Consider the following 14,115-nt stretch of genomic DNA (forward strand, 5'->3'; position numbering starts at 1 on the left):
TACAAGTGGGGAGGCATGGCATAGTGGGTAGAGCGGACATGCCAGAAACCTGAGGGTTGCCGGTTCGCTCCCCGCCTCTTGACATCCAAATCGCTGCCGTTGTGTCCTTGAGCAGGACACTTCACCCTTGCCCCCGGTGCTGCTCACACTGGTGAATGAATGCATGATGAATGACTGATAGGTGGTGGTCGGAGGGGCGTAGGCGCAAACTGGCAGCCTCGCTTCCGTCAGTCTACCCCAGGGCAGCTGTGGCTACAAAAGTAGCTTACCACCACCAGGTTTGAATAAATGATGGGTTCTCACTTCTCTGTGAGCGCTTTCAGTATCTAACAATAGAAAAGCGTGATATAAAATCTAATCCATTATTATTATTAAGTGTATGTAAACTTTTGATCGTGACTGTATATCTGTATCAACCTCTTTCATCTTTTTTTTTTACAGCTCAACAGAACTACATCAGCAGATACAATATATACACATATGATACAAGTATTTAGTATTTAAAAGAATAAATAAATAATCAAGTAGACTGCTCAAGCACCAGCCTGTTTGCCCTGCATGTCAAGACATGCCTTTTTTTTCACTGCAATGCTCATGTGTCGACACCGATATTTTGAAATGCAAATGTTCATGCTCCTCCGACCTGCACTATTAGACACACGTGTTTGTGAAATCCCCTGATGTTGTTTGGTGCTACATTAACCACAACATTAGTGTCGCTTTACACATTATGTCGCTACGAGCTCGACGTTTCCTGAAAAATAATGTTTAAAAAACAACTTAAATCCTTGCCCAGCTGTCTACTGACATATACTATTTATGTTGAAATAACTTTTACTGCAAATTAATATCAGTTATCGGTAGGGATGATGTTCGAAACCGGTTCTCCCGATTGTTCGATTAGAAAAGAACCGATTCCATGGATTCAAATCCCTTTTTGAGAAACGGTTCCCGTTATCGAAGCCACTATAGTAAAGAAAAAGATTTGGTTCTTTATTCGAATCCAGCAAGATGAGTGAGGAGGAGAGTAACATTACTCGCAAGCTAACGAGAATGATGGTGAAAAATCTCCTCCCCTTCAACTTGGTGAACACAGACGAATACAAGTAGGTTAGTAATTGTATTTTGCTGACATGTAGTGGAGCAAAAAGTAAATAACACCATTACTCTGAGATTTGTTTCAAATGTAAAGTGCTGTACAATACAAATGAATGCAGGATTTTCCCTGCATGTATTTTTCTTAGATGGCCCACTTAAAGAGGCACTAACAGTCAATATTTATTTATTTATTTTTTAGGGTAACAACAGTCAATATTTATTTATTTATTTAATTTAATTTTTTCCTTAAAAAATAAAAGTGAGCTTTTGTTAAACCAAGTATTGTGTTTTTTTCCCCATATACAACAGCCTATTTGGATTAGATAAGAGAACCGATAAGGAATCGTTTCGATAATGGCATCAAAATCGATAATTTCTTAACAACCATCATCCCTAGTTATCGGCCTCTTTGAGTACTAATGATCGGTATCGGTCCTGAAAAAAACCTATTGGTCGATTTTTACTTTGTACCAGAAATGGCAACAGCGGAGGATTTTAACATGCATGTGCATGTACAAGCCAGTCAGCCCCACAACAAGAGAATAGTGAAAAAGAAGGAGATTATTGATTACAGCACGGACTACAATGGCGGACTCGCACAAAAGGTTTTGGGTAAATTGATACCATACATGGAGATATCGGCTGACGTCACACTTGGAAAAAATTTCACAGAAACATCAAAACTGTGCATTCTGAAGAGAGAGTCAGAAAGCGGCTCAAAGATGGTCTGTAAAACCAAATGTATGCAGAGTTTTGACCAAATAACCACCATTACATGTTATGTAGACCACAAGGAAGTGTTTTAAATGGTGACAAAAATCATAATATGACCACTTTAAGTTGTGGGCATACATTTAAATAACAAGCCTTCCCACTCCTAGTTGCCATAGTAATTGTCAGAATAAACCCCATAAGAGTTATAATTACTAGCTGTAGCTTATAGCTAACAACTTTGTAGTACATTCGATTGCAGGGGCGTCCAACATGCGGCCCGGGGGCCATTTGCGGCCAGCAGCTAATTTTTTAACGGCCCACGGCACATTCTAAAAATACTATTAAAAAAATACGTAAAAAGTGGAATAAAAGAGCTAACAGGTGAAATGTAACGACAAAAAGTTGCAATGTTGACTTTAATAATACAAAGCTGCCATGCAAGCGTTTTTTTCCCTTGAAGCTGTCATTGCTGAAAAAATAATATTGAATCCAAATGAATGCTGTTATAAATTAATGAACTATTTAAAAAGGAGCCATATGTAAGAATTTCATGTCAAGTCATCATTAAATGGCGCTGATATGTCAGAAGGCATTAATAAATCATGTTATTTTCGAATACCTCCATAACTGATAACAGTAGTTCAGCCGGGATATGCTCATTTCAAAATTAAGTTACAGCCCTGAAATCTTCTTATTGTTTTCATTTTCGATGTCCCACCCTCCACCGTTTCAACAATTAGAAAATCCATTAGTGTGTCACATCCAGGTTGCCAGGTACGCACCGCCATCTTCGTCTAGCTACTGCCACTGGTAAAGTTACTAAACATGTCAGACCTTAGTAAATTTTAAACGCGTTGTTACGATTCTTAACTTATTCATGACAAAGCCAGGAACAAAATGAGGATTTGTACCAGGAATGCCTTTGAAATATGGAGACGTTTAAAGGCGGAGAAGATTTTTTTAATCTGACGTCCAATTTGCTAATTTCCTCCTTGATAGGTACAGTAAGTAAGGCATTTACTTTTTCTTATAACTTGTAATAAATGGAAATGGACATTTCATATGTAAACTATTTTGTCCAATACAGTCTATGATCTTGTCTAGGAAAGCTAGTGTGTTCGTGCAACGAATGCTTAGCATGCATTACCATGAATTGATTAACGTGGACCCCGACTTAAACAAGTTGAACACGGAATATGTACTGTACTGGGCAATCTACTAATAAAAGTTTCAACCAATCAATCAATTCTAGCCCGGTCAATGAGCGAATACGTAAAGTCCAGTTCGATGACACATCGACATATAGGCTAACGGGGGAAGTATAGGCCCGTTAGCCTGTATGTCGATGTGTAATCGAACTGACAGGGCAAAATATATTTTCGACAAATAAAACCTGTGTGGATATGGGTAGTGTCAGTGCCCATTTCCTTCTCAATATGCTGATACGCTGAGGAAATGGATTCCAACATTAGCACGGCTGTCACGGCAATGTGAAACGTATGGAGACAGCCAAATCACATGATAAAATAATTCCTCATTCGTGTTTGCATATCATACTTGCCAACCTTGAGACCTCCAAATTCGGGAGATTTTGGGGGGGGGGGGGGTGGGTTGAGGGGGAGGAGTATATTTATAGCTAGAATTCACTGAAATTCAAGTATTTCTTATATATATATATATATATAAAATAAATACCTGACTTTCAGTGAATTCTAGCTACCGGTATATATATATATATATATATATATATATATATGTATTTTATTATATATATACATATAAATAAAATAAATACTTTAATTTCAGTGTTCATTTATTTACACATATATACACATAACACTCCTCTCTATTCATTGTTGTATTTGAAAGTGCAATGCTTTGCAGCCAGTAGCACAGCCTTTGAAGGAGCGTAGGTATGGGCAGTGTAATATTCTGGGTTGGAGTCAATAACCAGGCGAGGTGATGAAGTTACGTCTCTTTACTTCATACTTCAGAACCGACTCCCACACTTGCCCCTTTAAAAAAGATTTAGAACTCTACATTAAAACACTCTCTACCTCTAACAACCAAAAAGCTGTGAAAACGATGATGCTGTGCTCCAAATTTGGATTATTTACGGAACTTGTGTGAGCCTATGGCTTTACATTTTGTTACAGATATATATATATATATATATATATATATATATATATATATATATATATATATATATATATATATATATATATATATATATATATATATATATATATATATATACATATGTACAGGTATGTGTGGGAAAAAAATCACAAGACTATTTCATCTCTACAGGCCTGTTTCATTAGGGGTTTTCCTCAATCCTCAGGAGATTTTTTTTTGAGCCAATGAGCAAACACGTTTTATATATATATATATATATATATATATATATATATATATATATATATATATATATGTATATATATATATATATATATATATATAATATATACATATGTACAGGTATGTGTGGGAAAAAAATCACAAGACTATTTCATCTCTACAGGCCTGTTTCATTAGGGGTTTTCCTCAATCCTCAGGAGATTTTTTTTTGAGCCAATGAGCAAACACATTTTATATATATATATATATATATATATATATATATATATATATATATATATATATATATATATATATATACATATATATATATATATATTAGGGCTGCAACAACTAATCGATTAAAATCGATTATAAAAATAGTTGCCGATTAATTTAGTCATCGATTCGTTGGATCTATGCTATGCGCATGCGCAGAGGCTTTTTAAAAAAAAATAAAAATTTAAAAAAATAAAATAAAATAAACCTTTATTTATAAACTGCAACATGTACGAACAGCTGAGAAACAATAATCAAAATAAGTATGGTGCCAGTATGCTGGTTTTTTCCAATAAAATACTGGAAAGGATAGAAATGTAGTTTGTCTCTTTTATCCGATTATCCATCCATCCATCCATCTTCTTCCGCTTATCCGAGGTCGGGTCGCGGGGGCAGCAGCCTAAGCAGGGAAGCCCAGATTTTCCTCTCCCCAGTCACTTCGTCCAGCCCCTCCCGGGGGATCCCGAGGCGTTCCCAGGCCAGCCGGGAGACATAGTCTTCCCAACGTGTCCTGGGTCTTCCCCGTGGCCTCCTACCGGTTGGACGTGCCCTAAATATCTTCCGAGGGAGGCGTTCGGGTGGCATCCTGACCAGATGCCCGAATCACCTCATCTGGCTCCTCTCGATGTGGAGGAGCAGCGGCTTTACTTTGAGCTCCCCCCGGATGGCAGAGCTTCTCACCCTATCTCTAAGGGAGAGCCCCGCCACCCGGCGGAGGAAACTCATTTCGGCTGCCTGTACCCGTGATCTTGTCCTTTCGGTCATGACCCAAAGCTCATGACCATAGGTGAGGATGGGAACGTAGATCGACCGGTAAATTGAGAGCTTTGCCTTCCGGCTCAGCTCCTTCTTCACCACAACGGACCTATACAGCGTCCGCATTACTGAAGACGCCGCACCGATTCGCCTGTCGATCTCACGATCCACTTTTCCCTCACTCGTGAACAAGACTCCTAGGTACTTGAACTCCTCCACTTGGGGCAGGGTCTCCTCCCCAACCCGGAGATGGCACTCCACCCTTTTCCGGGCAAGAACCATGGACTCGGACTTGGAGGTGCTGATTCTCATCCCAGTCGCTTCACACTCGGCTGCGAACCGATCCAGTGAGAGCTGAAGATCCTGGCCAGATGAAGCCATCAGGACCACATCATCTGCAAAAAGCAGAGACCTAATCCTGCAGCCACCAAACCGGATCCCCTCAACGCCTTGACTGCGCCTAGAAATTCTGTCCATAAAAGTTATGAACAGAATCGGTGACAAAGGGCAGTCTTGGCGCAGTCCAACCCTCACTGGAAACGTGTCCGACTTACTGCCGGAAATGCGGACAAAGTTCTGACACTGATCGTACAGGGAGCGGACAGCCACAATCAGACAGTCCGATACCCCATACTCTCTGAGCACTCCCCACAGGACCTCCCGAGGGACACGGTCGAATGCCTTCTCCAAGTCCACAAAGCACATGTAGACTGGTTGGGCAAACTCCCATGCACCCTCAAGGACCCTGCCGAGAGTATAGAGCTGGTCCACAGTTCCACGACCAGAACGAAAACCACACTGTTCCTCCTGAATCCGAGGTTCGACTATCCGGCGTAGTCTCCTCTCCAGTACACCCGAATAGTCCTTACCGGGAAGGCTGAGGAGTGTGATCCCACGATAGTTGGAACACATCCTCCGGTTTCCCTTCTTAAAGAGAGGAACCACCACCCCGGTCTGCCAATCCAGAGGTACCGCCCCCGATGTCCATGCGATACTGCAGAGTCTTGTCAACCAAGACAGCCCCACAGCATCCAGAGCCTTAAGGAACTCCGGGCGGATCTCATCCACCCCCGGGGCCTTGCCACCGAGGAGCTTTTTAACTACCTCAGCAACCTCAGCCCCAGAAATAGGAGAGCCCACCACAGATTCCCCAGGCACTGCTTCCTCATAGGAAGACGTGTCGGTGGGATTGAGGAGGTCTTCGAAGTATTCCCTCCACCGATCCACAACATCCGCAGTCGAGGTCAGCAGAACACCATCCGCACCATACACAGTGTTGACAGTGCACTGCTTCTCCTTCCTGAGGCGGCGGATGGTGGTCCAAAATCGCTTCGAAGCCGCCCGGAAGTCGTTTTCCATGGCCTCACCGAACTCCTCCCATGTCCGAGTTTTTGCCTCCGCGACCGCTGAAGCCGCACACCGCTTGGCCTGTCGGTACCTGTCCGCTGCCTCAGGAGTCCCATGAGCCAAAAGAACCCGATAGGACTCCTTCTTCAGCTTGACGGCATCCCTCACCGCCGGTGTCCACCAACGGGTTCTAGAATTACCGCCACGACAGGCACAAACTACCTTGCGGCCACAGCTCCAATCAGCCGCCTCGACAATAGAGGTGCGGAACATGGTCCACTCGGACTCAATGTCCAGCACCTCCCTCGTGACATGTTCAAAGTTCTTCCGGAGGTGGGAATTGAAACTCTCTCTGACAGGAGACTCTGCCAGACGTTCCCAGCAGACCCTCACAATGCGTTTGGGCCTGCCAGGTCTGTCCGGCATCCTCCCCCACCATCGCAGCCAACTCACCACCAGGTGGTGATCGGTAGAAAGCTCCGCCCCTCTCTTCACCCGAGTGTCCAAAACATGAGGCCGCAAATCCGATGACACAACTACAAAGTCGATCATGGAACTGCGGCCTAGGGTGTCCTGGTGCCAAGTGCAGATATGGACACCCTTATGCATGAACATGGTGTTCGTTATGGACAATCTGTGACGAGCACAAAAGTCCAATAACAAAACACCACTCGGGTTCAGATCCGGGCGGCCATTCTTCCCAATCACACCTCTCCAGGTTTCACTGTCGTTGCCAACATGAGCGTTGAAGTCACCCAGTAGGACAAGGGAATCACCCGGGGGAGCACTCTCCAGTACTCCCTCGAGTGTATCCAAAAAGAGTGGGTACTCTGAACTGCCGTTTGGTGCGTAAGCACAAACAACAGTCAGGACTCGTTCCCCCACCCGAAGGCGGAGGGAGGCTACCCTCTCGTCCACCGGGTTGAACTCCAACGTGCAGGCTCTGAGCCGGGGGGCAACAAGAATTGCTACCCCAGCTCGTCGCCTCTCACTGCGTGCAACGCCAGTGTGGAAGAGAGTCCAGCCCCTCTCGAGAGAACTGGTTCCAGAGCCCTTGCTGTGCGTCGAGGTGAGTCCGACTATATCCAGCCGGAACTTCTCTACCTCGCGCACAAGCTCAGGCTCCTTCCCCCCCAGCGAGGTGACGTTCCACATCCCAAGAGCTAGCTTATGTAGCCGAGGATCGGACCGCCAAGTGCCCTGCCTTCGGCTGCCGCCCAGCTCACAATGCACCCGACCTCTATGGCCCCTCCCATGAGTGGTGAGCCCATTGGAGGGGGGACCCACGTTGCCTCTTCGGGCTGTGCCCGGCCGGGCCCCATGGGGACAGGCCCGGCCACCAGGCGCTCGCCATCGTGCCCCAACTCCGGGCCTGGCTCCGGAGGGGGGCCCCGGTGACCCGCGTCCGGGCGAGGGAAATCTGAATCCTTGTTTCCTTTCCATAGAAGTCTTTGAGCTGCTCTTTGTCTGATCCCTCACCTAGGACCTGTTTGTCTTGGGAGACCCTACCAGGGGGCATGAAAGCCCCCGGACAACATAGCTCCTAGGATCATTGGAACACGCAAACTCCTCTACCACGGTAAGGTGGCAGCTCAGAGAGGAGATTATTAATCCGATTATTAATCGAAGTAGTAATCGACAGATTAATCGATTATCAAATTAATCGTTAGTTGCAGCCCTAATATATATATATATATATATATATATATATATATATATATATATATATATATATATATATATATATATATATATATATATATATATATATATATACACTACCGTTCAAAAGTTTGGGGTCACCCAATAGCCTTCATTTCTAAGAACAAAAATAGACTGTCGAGTTTCAGATGAAAGTTATTTTTTCTGGCCATTTTGAGCGTTTAATTGACCCCACAAATGTGATGCTCCAGAAACTCAATCTGCTCAAAGGAAGGTCAGTTTTGTAGCTTCTGTAACGAGCTAAACTGTTTTCAGATGTGTGAACATGATTGCACAAGGGTTTTCTAATCATCAATTAGCCTTCTGAGCCAATGAGCAAACACATTGTACCATTAGAACACTGGAGTGATAGTTGCTGGAAATGGGCCTCTATACACCTATGTAGATATTGCACCAAAAACCAGACATTTGCAGCTAGAATAGTCATTTACCACATTAGCAATGTATAGAGTGTATTTCTTTAAAGTTAAGACTAGTTTAAAGTTATCTTCATTGAAAAGTACAGTGCTTTTCCTTCAAAAATAAGGACATTACAATGTGACCCCAAACTTTTGAACGGTAGTGTATATATATATATATATATATATATATATATATATATTTTTTTGCATTCTTCTTTAGTTGCTTTATTGAGTTTACAAACCCCCTGGCGCTGTTTTGTACTGTTTCTGTACTTGTTTTGATTATTTATTTATTTTTTGATTGTATGTAAATGTAGAATGTTATAAATAAAGGTTTTGAAAAAATAAAAAATAAAAATGACTCCCACACTTGCCGTCAGGGTGCGCAATACAACGTAAACCGTTGGCCAACCAAAAAGTAACCACAGAACACTATACGGTATAGTGTTCTGTGGTTACTTTTTGGTTGGCCAAGCGGACGTGACGACAGGCTGTCCTCACTCAGGTCCGCACGGACCTGGAGGGGGCGTACCTTAAGTCCGGCTGGAAATCGGGAGAAATTCGGGAGAATGGTTGTCCCGGGAGATTTTCGGGAGAGGCACTGAAATTCGGGAGTCCCCCGGAAAATTCGGGAGGGTTGGCAAGTATGTTGCATATTGTGGACTACATGTACCAAGTTATATGGCAATCTGAAATGTTTGAAACAGTAGCCTATAGGCATACTTTGGTAAAATGTCTCCTCTTTAGTTTTGGGCGTACATTAGGCTGCTAAGCATGCTCTACTTATTTTCACCAGCATAACCATTTCTAGCGTTGGTTGTAGTTGGTTTTAGTCTTTATTTTCTGATAGTACTGACAATTACCATATGTTTGCCATTTGTTGTGACATTGTACACAGACATGACATACTTCTTCCTGAAAATAGCCTAATTTCTGTGTAAAATGTGTTGGTTAGAGATTTGTTATTGACAAAACGCTTGTCTATTCAGCTATTATGGTTCCAGTACATCAACCCCCAGTAAGAGGCAGTGGAAATTTGAAGTTCCTTGGAGTAGCCCAGTAGATCAAGCTGGATTCGGCTGCATATCTGGCAACCTCAGTCAGGGAGAGGGGGAGGGGACTACATCATCATGACCGTGATTGTAGTACCATTTCTGGCCAGATTCTTACATATGGCTCCTTTAAGGCTCCAATTACTTTACATCAAATATTACACTTTGAAATATTTTTGAGTGAAATATTGTATTTTCTGTGAGTTTGTCATAATACAAACACAGCTGTTTCGTCTGTGTAGTGCATGTAAATGTAACATAACAAACAGACCTGTGAGAACGTGAAGAAGTGACGTCATCATCCCAAGGATAATAATCATGTCCGCCAACTTCCCTGTGCGGATTTCAGTCACTCAACATCCTCGCTGAAACGACAAATTCCAAGAGGCGCGAGTTTGTTCTGGTTTGTTCATTAATTACATTTGTTATGTACATGAATTGAAATAATCACATGAAAACTCAAACAGACCGCAGTTCCGTCAGTGTTTTCATTTCTAGACTGGGTAGAATTTAACAACACGCAAAAGTGTAACTTTGTCAGGGTCAAAGTCATTCAATCAAACGTTAAAGTGTATTACATTTACCTTCATTAGATGACATTTTACTCTCTGGTCTTATCCACAAGTACGACACCTGGAACGATCCCGCACAGGTTTGGGGTTGTCCTGAAAGTGCTGCGTTTAAATGCATAAAAGTAAATTCCAATTTAAAGAAGCCGAATTGAATAGGCAGGTTTAAAACAACAAACACGTTTCACCAACCCACCCAGTCAGCAGTGACTGATTATTATTAGCGTACAGTGAGACACAAGTATCTCACTGTACAATGTGTAGGTGTAATATTATAGCTATAGTCTATTTGTAAAAGGTCCAATTTTCTCTATCGAGTCGTAAAGGCAGCAAGTTGATATCACGTGATCTTGCAACCCAACGAGGAAGTGGTAAGGAGAAAAAACACCGGGACAAAATATCTTGTTTATGTTTCTGTTTATTTACTTTACTTTATTTACAGACGCTGCAGTAGCTGTTGCTAAATTCCTGGGGTTTGAAAGAAAATACAAACTTACATTAATACAATTATACAGCGCAATTAGCAAGCAATTTACAATTCAATATGCAATAACAATTCCTAAAGATTCAAATAAACTTCAGATATACCAAAAAAAGTAAAGATAAAATTCCAATACAATAAAAAAAATATATTAGAAGGAATAAAGTTAAAAAATGTTGAAGTCACAGATAATACTTAAGAATGGTAAAACAGCATAGCACAGATTCTTACTTAAAATGCCTTAGTGGCCACATGCGTGGACAGCACCTTTTAACTCTTATTTCCAAAATTGTGTACACTACTGAATTGGGGTCTTATGCCACTTATGTGGACACTTATACTGCTATCTGGTGGTGTCAGAAGAGTATAACATACAATGGAATTTGGAAAAAAGTGTAAAAATAAAAATTAGCATTTCACTACACATGAAGTACACGTTTGTGATGATTTTTAGTTTTTATTCTAATTAGGGTACAATAAGCCCAAATAGCAAAGAGAAATAAAAAAAGCATGTAAACAAACAGCTTGGGCCTTAAGAGGTTAAAGGTGATCTATATTACAGAATAAAAAGAATTAGTAATACAATTTTGAATTTAAATGGACTTTCGATCATAATTTCCTTGGGAAGGTGATGGCCTTCATACAATCCGCATAAATAAATAGTATTTTGTTGCTGCCTTAGGTAAAATACATTTCATTGCAGAAACACGACTGGTGACAGGATTTTGAGTCTAAGGGCACGTGACTCCGCAATGTATTGTGGGGGCTGGGTAGCCATTGTTGCTGGACAAAGTTGTTGTTTACATGGATGTATTTAACCAGCGGTATTGTGAGAGAGACCAACAAACTGGATTAAAATGGATCGTACGAAAGAAAAAAATCAATGAACAAACTGGACCTTGTTCCAAAGGCTTGCCACCTTAAAAAATAAGTAAAATTGGTGGAACTGATCCATATGAGCATGTCCAATAGATGAGATTTGAGCATGCTGCTGAACTTGTCCTATAATTCGGTCATCAACCGAGTTTGTTTTTATGCAAGCCAAACATTTGGGAAGGCTCACGAACAAGTCAACCTTGGGTGTGTGCGGGACCTCGGAATTTTACATCAGAAAGAGAAGATGGTCGTCCTTTCAGAGGAGAGTCAACATGACTTGTCACTGTTTGGTGTCTCCCGGAGAAATTTGTTTCAAACTAAATATATTTCAAGTCTGAAATACACTGTGCATTAATGTGGGTAATATTTAAAGTCTTTGCAGTTATTGGTATATGAGTAGAGGTATTGCTTTTTTCCCCAAATACCGTACATTGTTCGTAACCCGCAGCAAGCTTAGCTCAAGTTAGCTAACGCTAACATCCTTCTAAATGCAACAGAATAAAAGATGCTTCGATTCAAACTTACCAGTGTGAAAATGTCGGAAACACACCAATATGTACCAGGTGATGGTGTTAAAAGTCATGTTTGATCGTCTCACGGCTACTTTCCAAGCTATCATCGTCGGGGTGTGCAGAGAAGGTTGGTCAGATATACAAACCCCGTTTCCATATGAGTGGGGAAATTGTGTTAGATGTAAATATAAACGGAATACAATGATTTGCAAATCCTTTTCAACCCATATTCAATTGAATATGCTACAAAGACAACATATTTGATGTTCAAACTAATAAACATTTTTTTTTTGCAAATAATCATTAACTTTAGAATTTGATGCCAGCAACACGTGACAAAGAAGTTGTGAAAGGTGGCAATAAATACTGATAAAGTTGAGGAATGCTAATCAAACACTTATTTGGAACATCCCACAGGTGAACAGGCAAATTGGGAACAGGTGGGTGCCATGATTAGGTATAAAAGTAGATTCCATGAAATGCTCAGTCATTCACAAACAAGGATGGGGCGAGGGTCACCACTTTGTCAACAAATGCGTGAGCAAATTGTTGAACAGTTTAAGAAAAACCTTTCTCAACCAGCTATTGCAAGGAATTTAGGGGTTTCACTATCTACGGTCCGTAATATCATCAAAGGGTTCAGAGAATCTGGAGAAGTCACTGCATGTAAGCAGCTAAGCCCGTGACCTTCGATCCCTCAGGCTGTACTGCATCAACAAGCGACATCGGTGTGTAAAGGATATCACCACATGGACTCAGGAACACTTCAGAAACCCACTGTCAGTAACTACAGTTGGTCGCTACATCTGTAAGTGCAAGTTAAAACTCTCCTATGCAAGGCGAAAACCGTTTATCAACAACACCCAGAAACGCAGTCGGCTTCGCTGGGCCTAAGCTCATCTAAGATGGACTGATGCAAAGTGGAAAAGTGTTCTGTGGTCTGACGAGTCCACATTTCAAATTGTTTTTGGAAACTGTGGACGTCGTGTCCTCCGGACCAAAGAGGAAATTAACCATCCGGATTGTTATAGGCGCAAAGTTGAAAAGCCAGCATCTGTGATGGTATGGGGGTGTATTAGTGCCCAAGACATGGGTAACTTACACATCTGTGAAGGCGCCATTAATGCTGAAAGGTACATACAGGTTTTGGAGCAACAAATGTTGCCATCCAAGCAATGTTACCATGGACGCCCCTGCTTATTTCAGCAAGACAATGCCAAGCCACGTGTTACATCAACGTGGCTTCATAGTAAAAGAGTGCGGGTACTAGACTGGCCTGCCTGTAGTCCAGACCTGTCTCCCATTGAAAATGTGTGGCGCATTATGAAGCCTAAAATACCACAACGGAGACCCCCGGACTGTTGAACAACTTAAGCTGTACATCAAGCAAGAATGGGAAAGAATTCCACCTGAGAAGCTTAAAAAATGTGTCTCCTCAGTTCCCAAACGTTTACTGAGTGTTGTTAAAAGGAAAGGCCACGTAACACAGTGGTGAACATGCCCTTTCCCAACTACTTTGGCACGTATTGCAGCCATGAAATTCTAAGTTAATTATTATTTGCAAAAAAAAAATAAAGTTTATGAGTTTGAACATCAAATATGTTGTCTTTGTAGTGCATTCAATTGAATATGGGTTGGAAAGGATTTGCAAATCATTGTATTCCGTTTACATCTAACACAATTTCCCAACTCATATGGAAACAGGGTTTGTACATGGAGAGATTTAAAAACAAATAATAAAATCTTGAACTGATTTCCAAAAAACAACAGGCAGCCACTGGAGAGAAACCAGTACAGCAGTGATGTTTCCTCGATCCTGAGAGCAGGCGTGCAGCTGCGTTTTGGACCAGTTGTTAGCGGCGAGTTGAAGACAGAATAATGCCAACGTAAAGGAAATTACAGTCGTCCAAGCAGGATGTTATTAGTGCATGCACGACTATTTCTAACTGGCTTATGTATGTAAGA

The 14,115-nt window shown here is 41.7% G+C and overlaps 1 protein-coding gene across 1 annotated transcript in view; it reads right to left on the reverse strand.

Moving 5' to 3' along the window:
• LOC133663002 (uncharacterized) overlaps positions 1–14,115 on the reverse strand; it is a 73,997-nt gene that overhangs the window by 20,988 nt on the left and 38,894 nt on the right. The window contains exon 9 of the mRNA XM_062067190.1: positions 9,984–10,046. Coding sequence (XP_061923174.1) covers positions 9,984–10,046 — 63 coding nt within the window. The remainder of the gene's footprint in view (positions 1–9,983; positions 10,047–14,115) is intronic.

This window comes from Entelurus aequoreus, linkage group LG13, assembly GCF_033978785.1.
Source record: "Entelurus aequoreus isolate RoL-2023_Sb linkage group LG13, RoL_Eaeq_v1.1, whole genome shotgun sequence".
NCBI classification, from domain to species: domain Eukaryota; kingdom Metazoa; phylum Chordata; class Actinopteri; order Syngnathiformes; family Syngnathidae; genus Entelurus; species Entelurus aequoreus.